Source organism: Streptopelia decaocto (assembly GCF_964273445.1).
Source record: "Streptopelia decaocto genome assembly, chromosome: 2".
NCBI lineage: Eukaryota > Metazoa > Chordata > Aves > Columbiformes > Columbidae > Streptopelia > Streptopelia decaocto.
Genome location: NC_138655.1, coordinates 136,579,398 through 136,605,748, shown reverse-complemented (window position 1 = coordinate 136,605,748; position 26,351 = coordinate 136,579,398). Strand labels below are relative to the sequence as shown.

Below are 26,351 nucleotides of genomic sequence, written 5' to 3'. Positions count from 1 at the left end.
AAATCACACAAAAAGTTACGGAGGTATATCTATTTTTAATTTAAGTAGAGAAATATATACAATATTTCTCCTCATTGCCTCTGTAAAAGTGATTGATGAATACACCTATAATAAAGAAATCCAAGCATGCATTGAATTTCTTTTCTTACCGGCATGTCTTTTTTGAACAATAAATCACTTTAGTGGAGGGAGAAAAAAATTGCCCAGATGTTGCGTGCTGGCTGCTTATAGAATTGACCTTTTTGTCTTCATGTTTTTTTTCTTTCCTAATGGTTTTACTAATTAAATTAATTGGAGCCAATTTCATTGAGCAAAATTTACAAACATAAAATTCACATTTAACATATTTTCCACCACAAAAGAATCTCTTGGAAACAAAATAGATAGAAATGGAAGAACGCATCATTTAAATAATTTATCAGCTGGGTAGTTCTGTTCAATTTCCAGCTGTAATCTCATAAAGTTTAGCTGCAAATGCAATTGTCATCTGGTCAGTATTCCTTCCTAATCTGGTTGTAGAAGTGTATGGTCAGTTCACACGTTTTTATGCTTGATTTCTCCTGCACTTGCACCAATATAAATCACAAACTGATGAAGACGTTTCTGTGTCCGAGAGATCAGCCTGGCAGCCAGCATCACAAAAGAGCAGAAAAGCTTCAACATGGCATTGTACCAACCCTAGGTCCAACCGTTCCAATGCCCCGTGGCCCTGGGGGCCCAGGATAACCTCTCATTCCAAGGTCTCCCTGAAAATAGTCACAGAAATGTCAGTTACTCATCACCTATTAACTGTTAACAGCTTTCATCCACTTACAAAGCAGTCAAACTACTGAGTTCAAAAAACAAACCAAACAAATGTCACATACATAAACCCTTGCTTTATAGATAGATATTTTGTAAAGCCCCAAATGAAGGCATCTACATTATTTAAGCTCTAGGTGAAGAACATTATTCCTCAAGCAAAGGTCCATGTGATCAAAATTGCCAGCAGAGTAAGGACTCTAATTTGCAAACCTATTAGCTACAGAGGAAAAAGAAAAGCAAACTCATTTGGAAACAACACTATTTTTCAATCATGTTCTGCAGGGGCTTGCCAGGATAGACAGGGAGCTTTCTCGTGGGACACAGCAGAGATCATGCCCTTCACTGATACTGTGCTTGTTCTGAAACTAGAAACATTTAATTTCCATAACTGTTGAACTAATGTGTTTATGAAAACTAAATGAATTTTAATAGCATTGATACGGAAGAACAAAAAGAACAGCCCTTTCTTGTTTTCTTAAAAAGCTTTAATGCATATATGCTTAGCTTGATTTCTTGAGGAAATGAGGCTTCAGTGATATTCAGCCTGTGTTCTGCTTGTCTGTGTTAGTCCTCTTTTTTTTCTCCTACTATATTCTGAACTCATCAGTTGATTTCAGCCAAATTAATCAGAAATGTAGAGGCCTCGAGCATATTAATTTTTGACAGATTTGGTGATAATTGGATGCTGGGTAAAGAACAGACATTCAATTTCTGCTTATCATGGGAAAAAAACCCACAAACAAACAAACCAACAAACAAATAGACAAACCCAACAAAGGACATGGGGGCTGGGGGACATTACTGGTAAGGGTAAGGCACAGGGACATAAGAGGCAGTTTTGTTTTCCTCAGCCCATAATTGTACAAATGACGGAATAGGCACACATTCAGCAAGTGATCACTAGAAAACTCCCACCAGTTTGAAAAGAAAAAAAAAAGAAATCTATAACTGACAAGTTATAGATGCAAAAAATTCTGGATCAGGTTAGCAAATGTACCTAAACCTATGCCTGTGCAGGCAAGTGCAAAAGAAAGAAATGCTCTGATAAGCTATAGATCATCCAGTATATTAATAACAGAGCCAAAAAGAAATTGTATTTCTTGACAAAATGAAAAAAATAATTATAAAACTGCTTCATTGTACTTGTTTTTGCACCCGGAAAAGCTGTAGAATGGCTGAGCCTGCAGAGGGAGCATTCTAACTAGGAGAGAGGTGCAAGTGTGTATCACACAAATCACAGATGACACTGGGAGTTGTGGCAGGAGAAAAGAAACAACATATCAAACTGATTAAAAAGGAAGGAAACAAAACTACAGGATCTTTTACTGACTTCCTTTTCTTTCCAGGAGGAATGTGTGCAGTCATTATAGCAACTGCTTTGAGGTGAAATGCTCAAGGTTCAGTCTCTAGCAAGAGACCACTCCAATCCTTTTTTTTTTTTTTTTTTAATATGGCTATGAGACTCTCATGTTAAGTCCTGACATATGCACTATTTATGTAGATATATTATGGCCCAAACTATGCACAGGTTTGATGGCTCTGAATCCAAAGGTGAAGGCTGAGACTGAGTTTACAACGCTTTCATTCTTGATGTAACATTTGGCTTCTGAATTTATCTTCAGTTTCTCTTTCTTCCAAAGCACTGGAGCCTGGCCGGCTTGAATCAGGACATAGGCATGGCACATGGGTGCTCTTAGCGCTAACTCGTTGTGTCAAGCTTATTGGGTAAAATTGATTGCTATGTTCAGTAGGAAGGGAATTTCACCCTCAGATTTGATTGGAGGGGGGGATTTTATTGTTCCTCTCTGGTCTGGTCTGTAAAAGGGAACTAAAGAGAGGGCTGCTCTCATTAGTAGTGTTCTTTTGCCTCATATGACCTGAGGCTTTTACATCATGCCTTCCCTGCTAATGCAAAGAGCCAGTATATTGGCAATACCCTTGAACATTTTGCCCCCTTTTTTTACACCCCCCAAAAATTCTATCTACAAACTCTTAAAGACTACAGTCTTAAGTACTTAAAGATTGTAGGATTTAAGTCTGGTACATAGTGCAGTGTCATGTCCCTCTGCAGTGGGATGAAGAGCAGGTATTCTTGATCCTTTAAAACCTCTCTAGTTTCTCAGTTCCTCCTGCAGTACATTTTCTTACAATTACCTTGAGCCTGTCATATTACTAGGAAATACTGAGAGGCCAGGAAAATGTAGTCATCTTCCTATCTAATATCATCTGTTATCAAAGGAATAATTATTGGTCTTCAATGTCCCCACAAACCATAATAAAACCTTAAGCTGTTTGTAGGAGCTTCATGGGCAGAATTGCACAGACCAGCCCAAGCTTTCCCTGCCCAAGCCTCCTTCCGAACCTGACAGAGGTGCCAGAGCTAAGACATGGATGCACAGATAAGACTTTACATTATAAGGTTTTTCAGGAGATCCTAGGCTGCTGTGGCCTGTGAAACAGCCTGTAAGCCGCTATGATGGGCGGCAGGTTACCAGACAAGTAAATGATTCCTTATGGCCCAGTATCCAATATACCCACAACCTGCTTTTAGACCAGTCCTGACCAAAAAGAGTGTAAGGGTGACTTGAAGTCATCTGTGTCTTCCTCCCATGGGTAACACATTTTTACACAGGGTCGTTGCAGGTGAAAGATCGAATTTTAGCCTCACATGCTTAGTTAATACCAGATGTCTCACTGAAAAGCTCTTTTGTAGAGCTTTATAATAATCCTATGTTTCTGTATTTCTTGGCTTAGAAAAAAAAGACTTATTTTGCTTTATGAGTTGTGAAGTGCAGCAGTTCTTTTTTTGTAAGGTGTGACACTAAACTGTCCTCCAGGGAATTCATTTCAAGAAGGATTAGTACTGTTCTTTGATGAGGTCTAATTTATTTCCTGTACTGTGCTTGTAGACAAGTATGTCATCATCAGCAAAACAGTGAACTAGAAAAACACCACTGAAACAAGAAATAAAGAGATGAGTCAAGACAGTGTAAAGTATGGGACTCCAATATCTATTATTTACCATTTGTTCAAGAAAATTCACCAGATGACCTAATGGTCACCTGCAAAATATATCTTGGCTTCCAAATATGTATACCTCACTTACTGTGAAGTATCTATATTTGATACTGAAATATACAACAGACACTGCAGTACTCTCTTTAGTGAAGGCTAGTGGACACAATGGTATTTGTAAGAAGAACCATTAAAAAAGGGACATTTCATGTCTACTTTCCACATTTTAGTTCAAATAGACAGGGCCCAGGCTGCAAAAGTTATTTATATTGCAACTGGATCCAGCCCAAATATTCACGCATTAGGGACTATGCTTGGAGTTTTAACAATTCTGCTGCTATCCAGTTACTGACAATGAAGCTTGCTTTATTTCTAGTGCTGGGTTCTTGCTCTTGAATGTCTGTAACCCACCTCATAGTTGGCAACAGTGCTTTTAAATAACTTTTTTATTATATTCTGACATTATTTGCTTCTGTTTTAATGCTACAAAAATAGGGTGCTGCCAGGATTGAATGCATCCCACATGTTCCAATTTTGTTTTCATGTGAATTTGACCTCTGATACATAAAATTCCTATCTAGCAGTGTGCACATATGTGAGCCATTTCTGAAAGTGGGGAGAACAGAGCTCTGATTCAGCTGAGTGGAACATTCCCATATAATGACACTCAAAGGAATTTCAAATTAACTGGAGTGTAAATTTATCAAATAAATGTTCTTTTCTATATGCAGAGATTGCTGCTGTTTTGCTTATATTATTCTTTTTTTTTTTTTTTTTTTAATATGGAAGGGATGAGAGATAGCCAGTGCACTTACATTTTATTTAAAAAAAACCCCAGAAGATTGTTCATTTTATGAACTAAGTTCTGGGGGAATTCTTGCAATTCAGGTGAATTTTATTATTTCCTTTTGGAATTAAATACTATGAAATTATAAAAGCCTCATTTCTTGGTCACAGATATTTCACTTTTGCTCAGTCAAATTCAGGTTGAAGTAATGGGCCTTTTGCCATATTTATTTTTAATCAGTAATTTTCAACTAAAGGAACACAGGTCATATTCCTCCACAAAAAGATACTACCAATAAACCTTTACTAATCTGAATATACTTCAGCCCATGGACCTGAAGGGATGATGATACTTCTTATGCTGTTCATGGTTGGACTGACAGATAAGATTCAATGTCTTTATAAAGGAATGTGAGCAACACACTTCAATTGGCAATGATTTACAAAAGTTAGAATGGAAAGCAAAAATTGTAAGTAGGTTAATAGCCAATCTACGATTTAATTAAATATATATGTTATTATATCATGAAACTTCCACTGGTTTAGGAATCACTGTCATAAAAGCACTAGATCTCAGTTCTCCACTGCAAAAACTTGGTATATTATCTTTCACTTTGTAGCTTTTACCTCCTCCCCTATAATGCATTTTTTGACACCATATTGTACTTCCATCAGTCATGATCTGGGTTGCAACTTTCCTAATAATTATACAGTCAAAGAATTGCTTGTCCCAACAATTACTTGTGACCCATTTTCCAATCTTTTATATAAGACACTATGCACTATGATTTCACTAAGTTTATTTCTGTAAACCTTGTACATTTGTGATAATTTTCAGAAACACAACAACCAATGTTGAATTTAAAAACTCCAATTGTGAGAAATTGTACTGTCATTATTCTAGTGGTTTTCTTTCACTTAAAAAAAAAAAAGTTTCCATGTCAGATTTAATTCAAATTTCTTTATTTTAAACCCCTGTATTCTCACTGAAATTCTGATTTATATTCCTGGTGTTTGTAGTGTTTCAACCATGGCATCACATTGAGAGATCCTGATATGATCTTCCAATTCCTTTTCTTTGGGAAACACTACTTTCCAGAACTATGTATTTAGGAGATGGGGGAGTATTCCAGACATAATGATGCCCCCTAGACATTTTGTAGTCATAAGTTACATTTTTATCTAATACCTGCCTTGATAATTTCATACACTATTCTAGGGGATTAATGAAATGTTCTTCTGTAGTACCAAGAACAATGTCTTGTAAGACTGTATTATATCAAGTCTTGTATCTCTATTTGGAAAATATATAATCTCATACTGAAAAAAAAACCTAATTAGCTAGTAATACGTATTTTCTGTAAGTCTGCATTCAATGACATAATTTAAATTACTTCTAGTTTTTCAGTTGTTGGTATCATGGTTCAGACCCTGCATTACTTTATGGGAAATGTCTTGTATTAATAAGCAGTAATTCAGAACAGGAGCACAAAGCCTGATTTCTCAGATCCCATTGTCAGGTTAATCTATGATCATTCCAAAGTCAAGTCATTCTGTGGTCACTCTGTGCTCAGGTCATTCTAAGGATGACCATCCTTTGTTTTTTCCTTTATTGTGGATATGTTTTTAAGAAGTTATTGCTGTTGTTTATTTTAAATAGGAATTCTCATGTTCTGGGAACTGAAGTTGAAAGTTCTTTCTGTTTGGGAAACAAACTGTTTGGGCAATATTTATTTTGCTTTCTCCTGCAACAGGCTGCTTATTTCCTATTTCACATATGTAATGAGGAAGCCATTAATAAAACCACTCTGCGGGATATTTAAAAAAAATCATGCTTGAGTTTAATATTAAATCTCTTTTTTCCAAATTTTTATAACATAGTAGTTACAATGCAGCTTTTTAGGTGAATTACACACCACTTAGACCTTGATAACATTTTAGCTATTCTGTGTTTTTGCAAAAAAAACCTCAGGAGTGTTTCAGTGTTGTATTTCTAATCCCTTTATCAGGTTTTTTTGTTTGTTTCTTTCTTTGTTTTTCTGCTGACTTTTGCATCTAAACTAATATTAATTTCAGATGAAGGTTTATAATCACAGCATCACAGTATCACAGTATGTTTGGGATTGGAAGGGACCTCAAAAGATCACCTAGTCCAATCCCCCTGCTGGAGCAGGAACACCTAGGTGAGGTCACACAGGAACATGTCCAGGTGGGTTTTGAATGTCTCCAGAGAAGGAGACTCCACAACCCCCCTGGGCAGCCTGTTCCAGTGCTCTGTCACCCTTACTGAGAAGAAGTTTTTTCTCATATTTAAGTGGAAACTCTTGTGTTCCAGCTTGATCCCATTACGCCTTGTCCTATCATTGTTTGCCACCGAGAAGAGCCTGGCTCCATCCTCGTGGCACTCACCCTTTATATATTTATAAACATTAATAAGGTCACCCCTCAGTCTCCTCCAAACTAAAGAGACCCAGCTCCCTCAGCCTTTCCTCATAAGGGAGATGCTCCACTCCCTTAATCATCTTTGTTGCCCTACGCTGGACCCTCTCCAGCAGTTCCCTGTCCTTCTTGAACTGAGGGGCCCAGAACTGGACACAATATTCCAGATGTGGTCTCACCAGGGCGGAGTAGAGGGGAAGGAGGACCTCTCTCGATCTACTAAGCACCCTCCTTCTAATACACCCCAGGATGCCATTGGCCTTCCTCGGCACAAGGGCACAGTGCTGGCTCATGGACATCCTGCTGTCCACCAGGACCCCCAGGTCCCTTTCCCCTACACTGCTCTCTAATATGTAATTTCCCAACCTATACTGGAACCTGGGGTTGTTCCTGCCCAGATGCAGGACTCTACACTTTCCCTTGTTAAATTTCATTAGGTTATTATAATCTTTCTTAGTAATCTAATTCTAGGAACTAGAATTCTAGTTCCATGGAAACAACATTTCCTGTGATTCCTTTGGGGTCTTGTCTTCCCGTTATAGGAGACAGGAATTGCATAATTATTAGGCAAACTCTGTGTTGGATTCTGACATCCACATGGAAACTGCAGCATCTAGAAACATTCTGGGTCTTTGGATGTATGGAGAACCTGCAGATTTGCATAAAATCTGAGGATAAAGCAGAAACTGGTTTATATCTATCATGCCAGAGAAGTCTATCACAAGCTTGTCATCTAACTGAAATGTAAAGTGGGATATGAGATTGTAGTGTTTTGCCATGTATATGTTCCATTCTAATATAATGCATTTTTCAGGAGATGTTTGTCTACCTTGTCTACTAGTCAGATGTGTATAGTACTATTGTACAAATACCTTTGGTCCAGCGTCTCCCACGCCTCTTGGGCCTACTGGTCCTGGGGGGCCTGCTGGTCCTGGAGGTCCCTGGTACAGCAGAGGAATAAAGTCAGTAGTTGTGCTAAAGTAAGAACACTTGTGTTTTTCAATAAAGAAGAGAACTTCAACAATAATTACTAATTTCTCTGGTTTTGCTGTATTTTGTCAAATCCTTCAAGTTTCCAATGTGTACTGAGCAACAGTCATCCTCAGTCCCAGGTGAAAACCTGAAAAGACTACCAGAGTGGTGGAAAAAAGTCCATCTCTTTACTTAATAACATTGGAGTAATTAATTCTCAGGTCAGAGAAGCCAGTGAGAAAGCAGACATTGTTCCATAACTCATACAGTGCAGACATTACACACCTGAGATACCAGAGGTAACCCATCTAAATCTGGGGGCTGGGTAACTGTAACATACTTTGTTGTATTTGTGTTCAACAGTGTCTTCTCCTGAAGTTCCTGCTCAATCCATCACAGACCCTCCAGCTGCCCTTCATACTGTGGGAGGTATTCTCCCCTTCCCTTTCAGCATTCGTAGGGCAAACTTCTTTTCCCCATCATGCTATAGAGACTTAGCTACATAAATCTAGTCCATGTCTGACAGTGGTTTATGGAGTTGGCCTTTCCAGATCATGAGGTATGGAAAAGCAGCTCAAGAAGGGGAAAGATGCGTGCTGCAGCACAACAGAACCTTCATACATTTCAAGGACTTGAACTCATGTAGCAGAGAGAAACGCAACCAGCTTTTACTGAACTCGGAGACTGAGTTGCAGGGAAGCATGGCCCTTATGGCAGCTGTAGATGGGAATCCTAGAACAGATGTGATTTCAGGAACACTACTGCAGAGCAAAGCTCTTTTTTTAAATTGTCAAGTCACTAAAAGAAATGCAGGAAGCGCATACACATAAGTTTGTCATCCTGTGACTGGGCAGACTACAACCAGCACTCATTCACCTTTATTAGTCAATGATTATCAAACCAGGCTTATCTTGAATTATTTGATTAATTAGAAATGAAAAATTTTCAGCTTCTCACTGACCTCTTTGATTCTGTATCTACCAATATTTCTTTTTCATGTGGTTTAAACGAGTCATCTTGACTTGTAAAGCTTAAAACTTCTGTTCCTATGTGGCATTTTAAGGCCTACCAGAAGTTCTTCAGTCATCTATTTGCATTACTGCCTTCCTCATGATTGCCTTTGCATTTGCATTCTCATTTCAGTTTTAACTGGGATGACAGTAGGGATTTTCATCTGTTTGCATGTCCTATGCTTAATAGGTCTGGGTCTGTTACTGACACTCCTTGACCCTCCAAAGAGTCTTGAGCTGGTCCAGTGTCCTCACATGCTGTGAAATACATCAGGTACGTGGCATTACACCAGGAATTCTGAGTAAATACCCTCTGAACTAATTCTGATCCCTTTTTAGGATCAGTTTGAATGACAGGAAATTGGAGCTGAGCCGTGACTTATTTGGAAGCACTCAGGTCCCACTCAGTGTATTTAGGAGTGTCTTTGCGGTTGTAGTTTGAAATCAAGCTGGATTACAGACATAAAGAACATAGTGCTAATAGAAGTTGACATGTGGTTGAAGGATGGCACCAGTTTTTTCACTTCCTAGTGAAAGGCTGGTCAAACATTTGTGTGGCTTTGGATGACTGAAATTTGGGCTTATAAGCCCTTGTAAGGGAATGTGCCAGCTGGAATGCTCAGGCATTACCCCCCTCTGGAGCTAACCATCAGAAAAGCAAGGGGAGGGGAAACCTTCAAAAAAGAGGATTTATTTCCCTGGTATGAAAGCAGCTGAAAAATCAAGGAATTGAAGGCTTCGAGATTTGGCTAAACAGATGTTATAAGAGATCTTGAACAAAAAATGGTAAAGAAAAGGGAGGGAGGGGGACAGGAAAGGAAAATAATTCAAAGCAGCTATTGTATTAAACATGTATGAGCAACCATGAAGGTTTTGATGGAATTACACCGTATCACTTTCATGATGCTGAAACAACAAAGGTTTATATCCTGTTCTGACTGCCTGTAGAACTGGCACTGTATCTAGGACAGGAAAGGACTTAAAAATATATATGAAATATTTAAATTAGATATAGAATTAAATGGAAGATTAATTGCACTTAGTTATGTAACTAAATATTGGGTTATTGCATAGCATTTTTTTTTTTTATTAGAACACAAATACAGAATTCAAATTGTACTTACAGCTTCACCTTTGTGGCCATCGCCTTTTTCTCCACGGGGTCCGGGTGGTCCAGGCAGCCCCCGGTTACCCTAAACACAAAATAGCAAATCACACATTGTGCTAGTAACTGGATTGTCACAATTTAACAAATATTAAAAAATATGTAAGAAAACTATTTAATATCCTTTTGAAAATATAGAATAGCAGTTACTAGCTCTTGCAATTTGTTTTCAAAGCTCAGAAATTTTTGTATTTTTTTATTGTCACTTCAGTTGATCAAACTAAGACTTCAGAAGAACAGGAGGTCTATTAGGAAATCATTAATTGCTAGATTTGTAGTTGCAGAGACAAATCTTCAGAACATTTACTTTATCTTAAGTCAATAGAAAGTTAAATTTATTTTTAAAAAGTTAAATTTTTATGACTTTGGGAGTAACTCTTTACACTTGAACAATTAATTCAACAATACTGAAACATAATATGCCAGCCTTAAGGTATTTTATATAGGACATTTTGCTTTTCCAGGTAATCACATTGGTTCTCTCATACAGTAAAGCAAAACTGCATTCTATGAGAGAAGTAAAAGAAAGAAATACAACCTATTATAAGAAATACATAATTTCTCTTAGTTTAGCCTAAAATGCTCTTTAGCAGGAGACAATCACGCCTTCTGTTGACTCTTCCACTGACTCCCACTAAAGATTTGTGCGTTTGCAAAACCTCAGTGCTTCCTTTCAGGACCAGAAGAGAAGCAAATAGCAATATTTTCCTCTTTCCTTCATTCCAGTGATAGTTTTCCTGACATTTACTGAGAAAACTAACTGAGCTTACAATAGACTGTTCTTCATGGAAACAAGAAAGAAAATATATAACTTTGAGGCATCCCTCAAGATACGCTGGTAGTCTGTGCTGTAGATGTTCACATGACAGCACCGCTCATTAGAAATCCTTATTGATGCCTGTAGGTCACACTTTGACCCCACTCCTAAGCACGGTATCATATGGCCATACAGGGAGAAGTGAACACCCTTCCCTCAGTCCTACAGAACCAAGAAATATAAATGGACTTTCCTTTAGAGTGTTGGAAGGTCAGTTGTTAATATACATACAGATAACATATCATGGAGAATAATTACATACAAATAGCAAATATTTCCCTGTCTATTCTAGTAAAAATAAATAGCTAGAAAAAAGAAAATACAAATGACTGAAAATGACTGGAAAATTCTGTGGTAACATAATGCTTCAAGAAACCATGAATGGAGCCCTGATAGCAGCTCAGATCTCAGGGGCTGTCTGAATACAGTGTCCATGCCTGGAGAACAAACTGACTCATATTGCTGTTAGGTATCCAACAAAAACGGACTTTGGGCCCAAATTTCCTGTGCCATTAATGTCTCTACCATAGACACAAGCCATCGGATCTTCTTAACCAATTTATCCTTGTCAAGGAAAAATGAAAGAGGTGCTTTGGCTCTCCTAAAGATGTACACATCACAAGATTAGTCTAGGAAGTAAGTGAACGAAGACATTCAAGGTAGACTCAGTGTTCTCGTTAGATGAATCCTTGAAACAACTTTAAGATGGAATTTGGGATGGGGGTGCAAGCAGGGCTTATGCTTAAAGAAAATTGTACATGGTAGATGAGTCTTATCAATTTCTCCTATTCTCCAGTCCAAAAGGATATTTTCACTGGAAGACCATAAGCAGAACCTGACCAACAAATTCAAACTGTGTCATTGCTGGAAGATATTTCTTCATGTTTCCTAATTTTCAAATTATGGAATTCTGATCCACTTCTGTGAAAATTTAACCAAGGAGTGTGCTTCTAGTTCATAAATAACTTTATAATGGAAAGCAAATTTAAACCTTTTCTTCATTCTTAATATCCATAGTTCTTAAATTGTGTATAAAATGAGAAATGTTTTAGAAACATTTAATAACTTGATTAGTTTTAACAAGAAAAGAAACCTTGGATCATGAATTCATTTCTGGTTTTACTTCTAATTCCAAGTAAATCCTATTCCGTAACCTATATGCAAATAAGTATTTCCAAAAGATCAATTTTTAAAATTCTTTATTTTGAGTCTTACCTATGTTTTTGAATGCGCAAGGTTGGTATTACTGAAACAACACCGTAAAAATAACTAATACCTCTCAGTTTATAATCAGTAAAGCGCATATTGCGCTACATGAGATCTTGTAAGGCCAAATTGAATTTGAAGAGACACTTTCCTAATGCAGACTTCCTGAGGGAAGTTTGCAGGATGAGGTACATGGGATTAATTATGTAATCTACTTTGTGTTTCTTCTTTGAAAAGATTTTGAAAAACAGACCTAAGCTGGAATGATGGAAAAGTTGAAGAAGTGTTCAGTTACTTTCCTGAAAAGGTTGTTCAAGTCGTTTCTTCATTTTCACAAGAGTTTTGCATATGTCTCATGTTTCTTTATTTTCCATATTTTGTCTTAAAACTCCTACCGTTGGTCCCATTATTGAATTTCCAGGAAGTCCATCATCTCCCGGTGGCCCCTTGGGTCCCGGTTCCCCCTACCCAGAAAGAAACAAATCCAAAACTATGTTAATTATTTTCAGTTTTAATTTCCAAAGTTTTGCAGAAAAGAACAACTATTCCATTCTTTCTGACCGTGACAATTATTGAGCTGGGAAATACGAAATCAGCATTTCTAGAGGAAGATTTTACTACCTTGATTCTGACCTCTCTTATACTTCTGCTTCTCCACAACTTTCTCAAAGAGTTTGTCCTGCCTTGATGAATAACTTGATGCCTTTAGCTTTCAGCTGAAGGCTGAATATCGTAATCCATGTTCAGTGGCCAGATTCACCTGTGGCTTCTGCCTGCTTGTGCCCAAAGAAGCAAGGATGCATAACCTTGTTTCTGCCAGAGCACACAGAGAACAGCAAAAAAATTCAAAGACAAGTGCTGACACAGAGTATGCTTAGAAAGTCTACAGATGCAATGCTGCAGCACTTCAAAACTGCACACTCCACAGTCCGAAAACCCAGGAAGATACTTGAGGTTTTCCTCAAATATTACCCAGTACAACTGCATGGTAAGCTTAGCTCTGTCAGTGTCTTTCCTGGAAAGCAATCAGGTTTAGAATTCAAGTTCCTCCTGTTATCCCTTCATAGAGCAAAATTTGGCTCCTGCTAGTGTTTAATCTATGGCAACAGATGTTTTACTTTACATTAAGGATCTTAGAAAGATAATTTCAATTTTTGATTAAACTTTTGCAAGTTTTAACACTAGTGAGAAGGACAGGCAGTATTTAACCAAACATTCACTAGGGAATGCAGATCAAATATTCTATCAAAACCACTGATCAGTTGTAACCATAGAAAGGACTTTGAGAAAAAAACAGCTATCTAATGTTACTGTCTCCATATTAATAGCAGCGTAACAGTTGTCAGGGGAAATACAACTCTAGTCCCCAAACATGGGTGTAGCTTAAAATAAATAAACTTCCAGTGGACGCAGCCATGTCTGTCCAGGAGTTAAGACCTCTAGCAGTCATCCACTACTACATCAAATACCTAGAGATGTACTAAAAAGACCTCAGACCATAGTAACTCCCAGCTTTAAAAAACATGCAGATTCCTTGCATTAGAAATCTATAATGTCTGGCTTTACTACTACAGATACCAGGATGTTCCAAGAATACAATTGCTAATGATCATTGTAAACATCATAAAAACAGCAAGTATTTTATTCTTAAAATAAAAATAAAAGGGGTTTCAACTGTTTTTAAAAACTTTGAAGTTAGCTTTACTATTGCTGAATCAACTTATTTTACTCAGCAGGACAAGTCCCACTCATTTCAGGTACTTTTTCCCAATATAGAAAACTAGGTGGATGTAGCTGTAGCTATCTCGTATATGACATTTTATTTAAATTAGTATCTACTGGCCAGCTGTTCACTTGGAATTAACATGCAAACATCCATCTCCACAAAATCATCTAGTTTAGCATGTAACTCTCTGGAACTATACATAGACACATTCCTGCAGGGATTTGTTGCCACATTCTGGAAACCTTTAGTCTAAGAAACAAAGTACAGAGTAAATTTGAAAAACAACAACAAAAGCAACAACTACAACCAACTTCAAAGTGATAAATTTCACAGGAGGGGCCAAAACACAACCAAAACGTAAGAAGAATATTTTTTTTTTAACAAATGTCTTCGGAAGGCAATAACACGTACTAAGTTCATTATCCTGTTAAAGGGCCCTCAAACACTGTTAATTTTTATTACTTTTCAGTTCTTATTTCTAAAATTCAGTCATCTTTGTTACTACAACAAGGAATTCTAACTTCTTTAACTTATATTCTTTTGACAGATATATGCACTAGAAATTTTCCAGTCTCTGGTCTCCAGCAAACATGTATGAGATAATCACCTTTGGTCCAGCAGGTCCCTGAATAGATGATCCAGCGACACCAGGTGGTCCTCTCTCTCCTGGTTCACCCTGTTACAAAATGGTATCATCTAGATTTAAACAGACAGTTTCATTTTCTGCACAAGTATCAAGAAATTTTTTCAACACTTTATATTATTAAAATATCTATAACATAGATCTATCTACAAAATAGAAAATATTTGGGAAAAACCATAAATAAACTTACTCTTCTTGCGAAAGCTGGTCCATGTTTTATGTTGTAAATAACTATTGATTGAACAATGTATTTGATTAACTTTAATAATTTTTTGTGTCTAGCTTACAAAGCCAATGGAATAACCAGAATACTTGTATTATTTCAATTTCTGTGTCATTCAGAGCAACACTTAATCACAAAATGTTATAGTAGAAAGTTAAAGCTTCAAAATAAAATTTTGTGAAATGCTGATCTTTAGAATCACTTGGACAACTTTAATTTAGCTTCCCAGTGCTCACACCTAACTATAAGGTCTGTATTAAATGTTTACCCCTTGTTTTTCTCCTTGGGACTTCTGTGTCATTCAGGACAAGGGATGGAAATATTTCTGCTTTTCCTTTTTCTGTTTAGTCTCCAAGCATCGGATGCTTGAGAAATTGATACATTACATAAATTCCATAGATACTTTTATAAAACAGAAAGTGAAGGATTACTCTGAAGGAACAAGCTTACTTTTGGTCCAGCTGGGCCTTGTACTCCTCTATAACCAATCAGTCCTTGGGATCCTTTTTCTCCTGGGTCACCCTGACGAAAACAAACCTTTTGTTTCAATCACAGCAAAGTTTTACTCACAACTGGGAGAAACACGAATAAGCAAAAACAGGATGACAATGTTGCCCGTAATTAGAAAGTATTTAGATGCTCCACTCCAACTGAAATCCCAGTTCTAGAATCTGCTCCAAATTTCCTGCATTTAACCAGGTGGGAGATAAAAGCTGTCTGTGTACTGATACATCTTTCCAGCTTCTAATTTCGTATTTAAACATCTAACTTGTAACACAATTTCTCTTAACTGCTCCTCTCTCCCTATGAGCATGCTCAGATAATTTGTCTCCTCCTAACTTTAAAGAAAATTCTGTACTGAATTTTTATGAAATCTCTGCTGCACAATTAACTTTAGGGTCTATGTTTATAGTCTAATCTTTGCTTCACTTGTGCAGGCTAAGAAATACACTGCTCTCTCTTAAAGTCTTTTAAAACATCAGGTAAAATACAGTTACTCCTTAAGATATAATGAATGAAAAAAGGGGCCAGAATCTGAGCTCTTACAAAATGAAATTTGTAGTATTTCTCCAGTGTGCATGTCAAGCCATACCTTTTGGCCTACATCTCCTTTGCCAGGGGGTCCTTCCGGGCCTCTTGGACCTTGATCTCCCTTTTCTCCCTAACAGAGATTAAACAGTTAATTAATTTTCATTGAGGTAACTTTATTGAATCAATAGACTTAAGAGAAACACTGCTTACATAAACACTTTTTCCTGAAAATGTCAGTAAATGTCTGGTTAAAACTTTGCCCTGCAAAGAATTAAGTATTCTGTCTTCTTAACCCCCCTTCCACCCTCCTGCATTCATATTCCTTACTTCACCGACATTAGTAATAATGCCATTTGCAATTACATCAATCTTTTGTAGGAGGAATTGCATGCATATACTTATATGAGGAAGAGATTTGGGGCAACTCTGTAGACAAAGGCCAATCCAGACTGCATTTATTTGCCAGCAACACTACTTCAAGTAATTCACAAATAATCCACATAAAACATTCTGTTAAGGAATATTACCTACAAAATATTTTTGTATAATATAAGTCAGACTAGTATGTCAGAATGCCTGTAGGTAATTCAGAAAGTTAAAAGCAGATTAAAATAAAGCTTAAACATTTATTTCTGATCTGAGCTGTTGATGGAAGCGGCATTACAGAGCCTCCTGTTGATGGCTTCAGTCTGGGTCCCACTTCACACCTGCAAATAGCTGCTGTAACATCTCTGTGCTACTAACTGCAAGCATCAGCTGTTCTTTGCACTATCCTGGACACCCAAGGTAGCTCCTCAGTACTAACATTTTCACTTATAATGAATTACAACAGTGAAGGTGACAGCACCAAGATGATCATCGGTATAAAGCCAATATGCAAGAGAAAAAAACCCAGCAATCCCAAATACAAAAGCCACCTGTAAATTTAACCCAATGCTTACTCTTAATGGTGACGTTTCCCTTCTGATACACTGAGATCTTCACTTTTGAGCACTTACATAGTGGGAGACTTCAAATTTTTAAAAATAATTAAGTAACAACAGAAATTGAATATGTTTTCCTACAGTGGAAGGCTTACTGTCTTAGGTTGTGGTATTTGCACTGCTCTGGTAGATGAAAAAAAAAAGTTGCATTACTAATAGATGCTTATTACGGCTATTCAGATGTTTAAGATTAGAGATCTGCAGTCAAAAAATGCTGGTGAGCTTACTCTGAACCATGTTCAGTTCATCAGAGCTACATGTTGGCCAGCTGCTGCCCTCAGTGATGAAATGGACAGTTGCAGAGTTTGGAGACGCCTGAATTCACAGCAGCAACTCAACAATCAGCCAAAGCACTGAGTTTTGCTCACTCAGCAACTCATTCTTTCTGGAATGAGTAAAATTAAAAAGCTTCCATTTAACTTACTCTTGATTGACTATTTTTGGCACTCTGCTGTGCACTCCTCTAAATTTCTTTTGGCTGTTTTGAATTTATGATTCTCTTTCCCAATATGGTAGAGTTTCTCTTAAAATCTCAGAATTTCCCTTGGAAGCAAGCAGCCCTGGTTGCAGCTGTTTGCGATAGTTTTGTACCAGGCTGACAAACTTCAGCCACGGCTCACCACCCTGCTGGATGTCCTAGGTCACATCACTTTGAGCTTGGCTTCTTGGTGCCAGGAAAAATCTGAACCAGCTGTTAGGAACAGGCTAAAGACACAAGCTATCTGTTCTCTGAGAAGACTGTGAAATTTAACAGTAGTCAATAGGTCACAAAAGGCAGGGCAACTAAATCAGTTGCAGATTCAGATGGTAGCCACTGTTAGCAAAGTTTGTTGGAAACGTCTCAACGAGCCTGGTCCCTTTTCCCTGGCAGAAGTGTTGGCACATGCCCTCCCCCAGGATGAACATACCACCGCATATCTGCAAATAATGATTTGTTTTCTTTCTTCTACACCTTTTACATGCAGAAAAATATATTTACTTACCTTTACCCCTGACTTCCCAGGATCTCCCTGCACACCTTTCTCTCCTCGGAGTCCTGTTATACCTATATCTCCCTTAAAGAAGAATAAATAATTATATCTGCATGCCTCAATTAATTCTTTATCCTGTAAACTGGATCTAACAGTGTGTTGAAATGTTAATTCATGACGTACAATATTTTTGCTCAAATAAAGGTTGTTATTCCCAGTAAGTTAAATATTCTATTGAGCCAGTAATTTTTTTTACTCATACAATCTAAAATAAGTATTTAAAATTTATTTCAAAGCTCCACATCTACTTCTTCAATCTTGGTTTTGTATTAAATAAATTTACATCTATTCAGTGAGTAAAAACATGATTGAATGCTGTTTATTTTGTGCACAAGAACAAATGATACAAATGTAACTCCTTGCAAAGTCAAACATTTGAGACTTAAAGAATGCTCAGCCAAAATGCCTGTCCAGCCTGCTCACTTCACTTTTGAATTTGCTTTATAGTTTTTGGTCTATCTGACCACTGCATAAAGCTCATAGATTGGTTTGTATCATGAATGGAGGTGTTGACTGGAGACTGTCACCTCACTGATGGTACAAACTGGTAACGGCATTACTTTTAAGACTTGTCACAAAGAGTTGAAACTATCTATAGGAACCAGTCCTGCACAGTGCTTCTTCCATGATCCTGGGAAAAATCACCAAAACCAAGATGTCTGTGTCACCTTACCCTACTTGAATTGTTAAATACACAGTCTTTAAAATGGCAGCTGAAGTCAAAGCTTTAAGTGTTCAACAACTCTTCTAACATTGTCACACAGACTGTTGTTTTTTTTCCCAATCATTGCAGAAGAACAGAGTTTGCAACATTTCTAACTGGCCTTGGAAATACCTCACTGGCTTTGGAAACACATGGGAAAACACTGTTCCATTTATGGCTGCAGTGATGTTATTAGGTGAGAGGGTGAGAGCTCTAATGCAGTATTTTGAGTTTAAAACCTAAAACTGTGAAGTTAAGGGAATATCTGTCACTGAAATTCCTTATTTCGATCATAGTTGATTTATATTAAAAAATCTTCTTAGTTTATCAGCAACTAGTGAAAGAATTAGAAGAACCTGTAAGGAACAGATAAAAATAATAGGCTCACTTTAAGTCCTCGTACGCCAATTCCTGGAATTCCTGGTTCTCCTTTTTGTCCAGGTTCACCTGGTTGACCCTGGTAACAAAACATCTTTTGTTTAACAGAGGAACACAATTTACCTTCATTCATTACTTGCACTGTTTCACTAACTGCTTTTCACACAGAGTCCTTACGGGTCACTTCCAACTTGAGATATTCTATGATTCTAAGTTTTCAACCAAGCAGTTTTCCACTGGAAAATTCTGTTCTTTAAAACTCCCCTAACTTGTAGGACTGCATGTGTTTTATTTAGCCTTTGTGCCCACTGCAAGCTTAAGTGAATCATTCCAGCTTTCTACTTTTTATTTTAATATGTTTTACATTTTTATTTTATACCACTATATCAAACACACTCTGGTCACTGAATTAAGAGTGGGTCTAAATAAAGAAAAATCAGAACTTCTGTTTAAGATAAAGCTTTACTCTCATGATTCCTCCTTCCAGTAGTTCTAAAACAGTTAAAGAAATAGAAATTCATTGGTTTCAATTTTGCTTTTTAAAATACCTTTTCACACTAAGAAAACTGTCCTCATACACAACAGGTTTCACAGCTCACTATTTTTCCCTACATTAATATTAAACATTGCTGCTGCAACTGCCACTTACATGCCAAAGTAATGCCCAAAAGAAAATGATTGTACTTCTCTCTGCTCTTGCTACAGTGACTCATGTCTTCCTTTTGTAGATCAAGGTGACTACAAACCACATTCCTGCTTTACAGCTCTTCATTCCACTTGCCCTCCTAAGTACTTCACCAATTCTCTTTTTCTTGCCTTGTGGTGCTCACCTGACACTTTATCACTAGAGGTTTGGGCTTTGAGAGCAGTAATTGCTTAGCCCAGGACTGTCAAACTCATTTTCACGGGGGGGCCACATAAGCCTTGTGGTTGCCTTCAAAGGGCCAAATGTAATTTGAGGACTGTATAAATGTGTTTAGTTTAGCCCACTTCCAGGTTCTTTCCACATCCACAAAGATGAAGGGCTGATGCTAAGCACATGCCACATGCTGCATATGGGGAACATCTTGATGACATGGGTGATTTTCCCTCAAAGACTGAAACGCGAATTGTTATCTCTAATGAAGAATTAGGTTTTCATCTCATCAAACACACTCTTGAAAAGCCTGGCAAAGATATGTTACCTGTTGTTTCTTGCTGGTGCTATTTTTTAAAAATATAATGTCTCAGTCATTACCTTTGGACCTGGCAGACCAGAACCTTTAGATCCTTTTGCTCCGGGGTTTCCTTGTGGACCCTGTATACCCTACAATGCAAAATAAATGAGTTGCTGCATTCCATTCTTCCACATCCAAAATTCACCATCTTTCAGTTAATGATGACTTTATCTTATCTTTAAAGAAAACAATTTTCTTGCCTGTCCTCAGGCTTAGTTCTGAGATCTTTATTTTATTTTTCCTTCAAAGGACTTTAAATTCAGAAGTGGTGGATTCTTACTTTGTGAAACTCTTATCTATACTATGTCATCATCCAAGCAATGTATTTATCTTCTATGCAAATGACTAAGCAGATTAGACCAAATTTCTGTTTGCTTGATTCTAAGATCATTCAAATCAGTCGGAATCACTTATATTTAGAAGCTTTGCCTAAAGATCAGTTTGGTACTTTTTAAAACGAAAACTCACTGTGAAATTTTTAATGTCTTCACATCAAAATTGGAGCTCTGATACAGTATAAAATGAAAACTACATGCAGATGCTCATTACATGTCCAAAATTTAGGCTTACCTGGCTTCCTGGATTGCCTATTCCTGGTGGTCCTATTGGGCCCTGTGGTCCCACTTGACCTTGTTCACCCTGTACAAAAGTATTTCCAAGAGTTAAACTGCAATAATCCACACTAGCTCATTAACATATTTAAACTAAAAACAAAGAAACAGCCCCCAAGCTGTATTAGCTTGAAGTTTGCTGCTTTGTTTGAGTTAAATGTGTTTAGTATACCTGAAAATCTGCCTATGGCAACTGATCTAATAAAAATAATACCCCTTCCTACCTACAAACTCTGTCTCATTTCTAACACAAGATGATCACAGCAGTAACTTTATTATCAGAAGGAACCATAGTTAATCTTTACATACTAAGATTCAATTTAAAGATTTTATTGTACAGAAATGTACACAGTTTCTTGCACAGCTCTCAAAGGAATAACTTGCAAGTGTCAACAGAGCAGCTAGAGGGTATTTTTGAAAAATCTTTGTCACGTGGTATTGTAATGGTATTGTACAGCGCTTGGGGATGGAATAGAGGAACTATAGCAGAGGGAATGATGGAAACAGAGGAGTATGGGGAGGTGATGTGGGTATTGGAAATGGCACACACCCATGAAGGTGTCAAGGATGTGTGGCACCAGTCCCTAGAAAACAAAAAATAATTACTTTCATATATGCCAGAAACATTTATTTACTGAAATGGTCCCAAATGCTTACTGTCCTGGCCATCGCTGCATTTTTCCTACACAGACATGGGAATAAGATGGCTCTGTCTTGAGCTAGATGCTCTGGCAGGTTCTCACCGAGCTTCTCTCTCACAGACTGACCAAATCAGACCTCACCACACCACCTAGGTTGCTCTGAAGATTTTGGAGAGCCATTTGACTGGACGGTGAGATCAGTAAATTCAAGTTAAACTTCCCACACCTGTGAAGCACTCCCTGCTGATGAAGCTGTCAACGACTTGGGATGGGAGTGCTGTCCTCTCCTCTTACTGAAGCTGAGTGTGGGGCAATGAGGAGAGCAGAAGACACGGGGACAGGAGGGAAAGAAACCAATGGGGAACAGGAGGAGCTGAGGCAATAATCATGAGAGGAAGGATCTCGAATCGCTGCCTCTGCTTTGTAGGACACCTGGGCATGTGTCATCAGCCATTCTGGGGATGCACAAGATACAGGCAGGAATCTCATCAGGCCAACATTTGTTCTGGACCCCTCTTTGGGAGATTAGGCACCAAAAAGCTAACAAATTTCAAAAGCCAGAGTATTCCTTTTTCTGTCCTGGGTCCATTAGATTAGATGACTCAAAGAGTTTTTTACCTTTTAAAAAATGTTTAAATACCATTTAAAATATTTAAAATACAATATTTCTGAAATAAATTTAGGAGGAAAAAAGTCAATTTCTTCCCTCATATTCCCAGCTGCATTGAATACAGTCTTTAGTGCCCTCAGTTAACATTAACAGGCTCAGCTACTTGTATAGTTGAGTACAGTGTATGGAGCTCCACAGAATGGTGTAGTACCTCAGATTCCAGGTAAAACATACGTTTCTATTATTGTGATATTATGTTAATAATTAATCATTAATTTAACTAAAAATATAATTAACTATAGATACAATTAGAAAAATATTCTGTGCCTCACCTTGTCACCTTTGATTTGTTGACCTGGCAGTCCAGGAGGACCAGGTATACCTTCAGAGCCTTTTTCACCCTGGAAATATGTGCAATTTTGTAACTGTATTTGGGAATTTATAAAGAATACTATTCCAGAAAAACTGGTCATCATAATGTAGATAGTGAGGAGAAAAGTATTTATTTACAAATGAACAAGAAAAATAGTCAATGGAATTATCAGTCTTAGAGAAAAGTGATTCAATTACAATTAATTACATGCGTCATATTCATTCATTGTGTTGTTGAACACAGGACTTCTAAAGGAGAAAATTAAATACGAGGAAGAAAGAAGCTACATTTTGAAAATGTGGTAATATGTTCATTACTCAGAGAGAGCAGATCAGAACTTGGTGCAAGGACACAAGTACCATCTTTCCCATAAAAGGAAGAAAAATTCCTTTGCTTAGTAGTTCAAGACTCTAGAGAATCTTGAAGCTACTAAAACAGAGGGATACATTTTGATGGGAAGCCCAGTTGTGACAATCATAAATCTTTGCTTGTTTGTACTTATGTTTTCAAAAAGGAATGTTCACATATATTAACCTAGTAAGTGCCCTTAATGAAGTAACTGTCCATAGGGACTCATACAACATCTTTTTGTTTCCCAAAATGGCATGACAGAATGAAAACAGTTACTGAATGTTTTCTTCCAATACAGAACATAAATAGCTAAGCAGTCTTTCAAACGACATTTTATCTCATGAATGCTACCAAAATAAGGTACCTTATTAAACACATAAGTAAGAGAATAATTAACTTACTACTGTTAGAGGGACCATGCAACTTTTTTTGTAATTATCTGGATACAGTTTCTGAACTCGGAGGGATACTCAGAGAAAACAGTGATTCAGAAGACCAAGATCTATCAGCTGACATTCAAGACCAGTGGAATGATCAGTGATCTTAAATAACTTATACACTACTGCAAATTCGGCCTACAACGTTAAAAAATGTAATTTCCATAACACTACCTTTTGGCCTTGAATGCCCTCTCCTGGTAGACCTTTCTCACCTGGCAGACCTTCAGGGCCACGTGGTCCCTATAAGGAAAGAAAAATATATTCACACTATATCAGAAATTCCATTTTTTACTGACGTTTTGTCTGTCTTGCTAGTATAGGTTCTTATGACACTGTTAAGTAAAAATGCTTCCATAAGAGCTGGCTGAACCCAAGCAATTAAAATGAAATGTAGCAACCCTTAATTGAAATAATGATGTGAACTACATAATTAATGTCTGAAGATCGTGCCCTTAAATCCCAGATGAACCTGTAGACTAATTTATAACAAATATATTTACCACTGTGAAATTTATTCCCGACAATTTCATAGAATTTCATGATTTTCAGAAAATCATTAATTTGAACATAGTTTTTTTTTCCATACAAAATAGCAGGTTAAACATACAAAATTAGAAAACATCAATTTTGTTTTAAACAAGTACAGAAATAATTGAATTGTAATACTTTCTATTCTTAAAAAAAAATCATCTTTCATTATTTAAAGCTAATAAAGAGTTTTTAAGGATGATCTTGATTAAGCAAAAAGTTTCTACATTTTTTTTGGTGTCTTTTACAGCCACAAAGTGACTTTTAAAAATACTATTAGGATGAATCTAACTTCCATCCACATTCATGGCTTCTTAATTGACAATCTCTTTGATATTTTAAATGAAATATACAAGGAACCACACATTTTATACATTTCAGGAAGAAAAACCAGTGAGCACTAACTCAATTTTACAAAAAGCTTGCCAAAGTTTTGCAATTCAGAAGATAAAGACGTATTTAAAAGCATATAAATTGGGTCTTTGTTTTTGATGCACTCCAAAGTACACAAAGGAGGTGAGGAATGCCTCAGCTTTTGGATTTTCATCTTCTTAAAATGTGATTTTAGACAATTTTAAAAGATTATCCTCAACTCAAATAAGTAGGAGTACACCTATTGATATACAACTCCATATCTTTCTGAAAACTGGATACTGCAATCCTGCTCATATGGAGCAAGCAATTTTTAATTTCCCCAAAACTTGTTTGGACTCGGCTTTATTCTCTCACTTAGGTAAAGCCACCTGCTGCAATACTGGGCTGGCACAGCTGAACACATTTTTGCTGCTGCAGACTAGGTGTAGGGGGGTTTATGGAATCAGGAGCCAGTGTAGCTGCTGTCAATCCATTACGTTCACTAAGACTTATTTTATTTCCACTTCTATTGCATTTATCATTGACTTACAGGTAATCCTTGCTCACCAATTCCAGGAGGTCCTGGGGGTCCAATATTACCTTCCCGGCCTTGAATACCCTTGTGAAAAAGAATGTTAGAAAGTTCAGTCCTAATTTAACTCGATGCTTTGGAAAAGCATAACAGGTATATATAATAACTTAATGATGTCACAATAAAGGTCTGAAACCAAACGTGTAACATCTGTTGATGTAAAACAAGCATAAATGACAATTTAGAAGTTTTGAGAGTACCTTTTGGTTAATACTTGGAGCACCATACCATATTCCAGCCCTCACACCAACAGCAAAGGGGTGTTATCACTTTGCTTAAGGGTAACTGCTTAAAAGTACAGGACCTGAGAGGTGACGGGGTTGAGGGGGGAAGTCAGGCTAAATTTGATTGAAATGCAACCCAGCCACGAAGTAGGAATGCTCAGGTGTGGAGGATCCTCACTGTAGCCTCTCTCTAGGCACTTGAATTGAAGGCTGCTTCAGTGGAATAAGGGATTACACTGGAACTCCAGGAACTGCAGAGTTTCTGTATCTTCTATTTATAGGGTTTCACAATTCCTCCAATTTACTGGGAAGTATGTTCTTCAAGCATAAGAGCACAGAGGGTTTTTATCTCTCCTCAGAATAGCATAGATACTAGGAATGACATTCCCTCTCCATAAACTATGTTACCTTCTGGAATGACCCACTGGAGCTCCTTTGAAATGGCCAGTTGCTAGTTTCTGACCTATATAATCCCTCTGCAAGTCCTGGGGTCTGCCCCACTGCACCAAAAATATGCAAGAGTTCAATGAATGTAGAAATTAGACCAGTAAATCAAAAAAGTGCAGGTATTTTAGGCACCGGCACTTGGCTCCAAAAATAGGGAAAAAAATGGCATAAAGCAAGACTAAAGACTCATCAGGCAGAATAACTTGGGTGAGAAATAGTTCTGCCAATTTTAGATTCCTTGTTTGTGTCTGAGCTGTAGGTCTCTTGACAAACTAGGTAGCCATGTTTCCTATGTGGATGCTTTTGAAGCTTTCCAAGAGCAGATTTGGCTGGCCAGCATAGGCAGACATGACTTATCCAAAGCAGAAAGACTGGATTTCACTTCACAGTCCTTTGCAACAAAATAAAATGGAGGAATTAAAGGCTGCATGAGAAAGAGCATTCTATAACCTGTAAGAATAATATTTCCGTAGTGAAGAAATATTAATAATAATCTTGAGTTCACTGTATGTCACAGTGATTGAGGTGTATTTCTATGCCTTGAAGTACAGTCTACTCATCAGAGCAAGCATCTATTAGTGCTTGAAAATGAACTCACATATTTAACTCCCATTTAAATGGTATTATTTCTGACTTACTGTGCCAATGTGTTCATGATAAAAACTTAGTGGTGCTGGAAAGGCAGGTCTGTTATCTCCATCCTATGCAAGTACAAAATCTTATCTATATTGTATCAATTTTACATTCAGATGATAAGAGTTTGAGTCTGAAAAAGCAGCAGGTGAGAACTTTAATCCAAAAAAATGACTGCACATAGTTAGCACTTTAACAGACATGTTACTGAGAGTTACCTTGGGTCCTGGCTCTCCAATGCCAGGGAGTCCTGGAGGACCATAAGGACCTGGAGGGCCTTGCTCTCCCTGAAGGAAAAAAAAAATGAAAGAAACTATTAATGCAAATAGAACCTTAATCAAAGTCCCACGGAGTGTCTTTCCATAGCCTCATTTAGGTCTATAGAAACACGTTTTTA

The 26,351-nt window shown here is 37.3% G+C and overlaps 1 protein-coding gene across 3 annotated transcripts in view; it reads right to left on the bottom strand.

Annotated features, from left to right (window-relative positions):
- COL28A1 (collagen type XXVIII alpha 1 chain) overlaps positions 1-26,351 on the bottom strand; it is a 57,461-nt gene that overhangs the window by 10,640 nt on the left and 20,470 nt on the right. For all 3 annotated transcript variants that reach the window (XM_082045427.1, XM_082045426.1, XM_082045428.1), the window contains 15 exons: positions 26,173-26,241; positions 24,609-24,677; positions 23,348-23,416; positions 22,345-22,413; positions 20,721-20,789; positions 20,171-20,239; positions 18,944-19,012; positions 17,805-17,876; positions 15,900-15,968; positions 15,257-15,328; positions 14,548-14,616; positions 12,610-12,678; positions 10,151-10,219; positions 7,917-7,985; positions 678-746 (listed from right to left, as the gene is read on the bottom strand). In XM_082045427.1, coding sequence (XP_081901553.1) covers positions 678-746; positions 7,917-7,985; positions 10,151-10,219; positions 12,610-12,678; positions 14,548-14,616; positions 15,257-15,328; positions 15,900-15,968; positions 17,805-17,876; positions 18,944-19,012; positions 20,171-20,239; positions 20,721-20,789; positions 22,345-22,413; positions 23,348-23,416; positions 24,609-24,677; positions 26,173-26,241 — 1,041 coding nt within the window. The remainder of the gene's footprint in view (positions 1-677; positions 747-7,916; positions 7,986-10,150; positions 10,220-12,609; positions 12,679-14,547; positions 14,617-15,256; positions 15,329-15,899; positions 15,969-17,804; positions 17,877-18,943; positions 19,013-20,170; positions 20,240-20,720; positions 20,790-22,344; positions 22,414-23,347; positions 23,417-24,608; positions 24,678-26,172; positions 26,242-26,351) is intronic.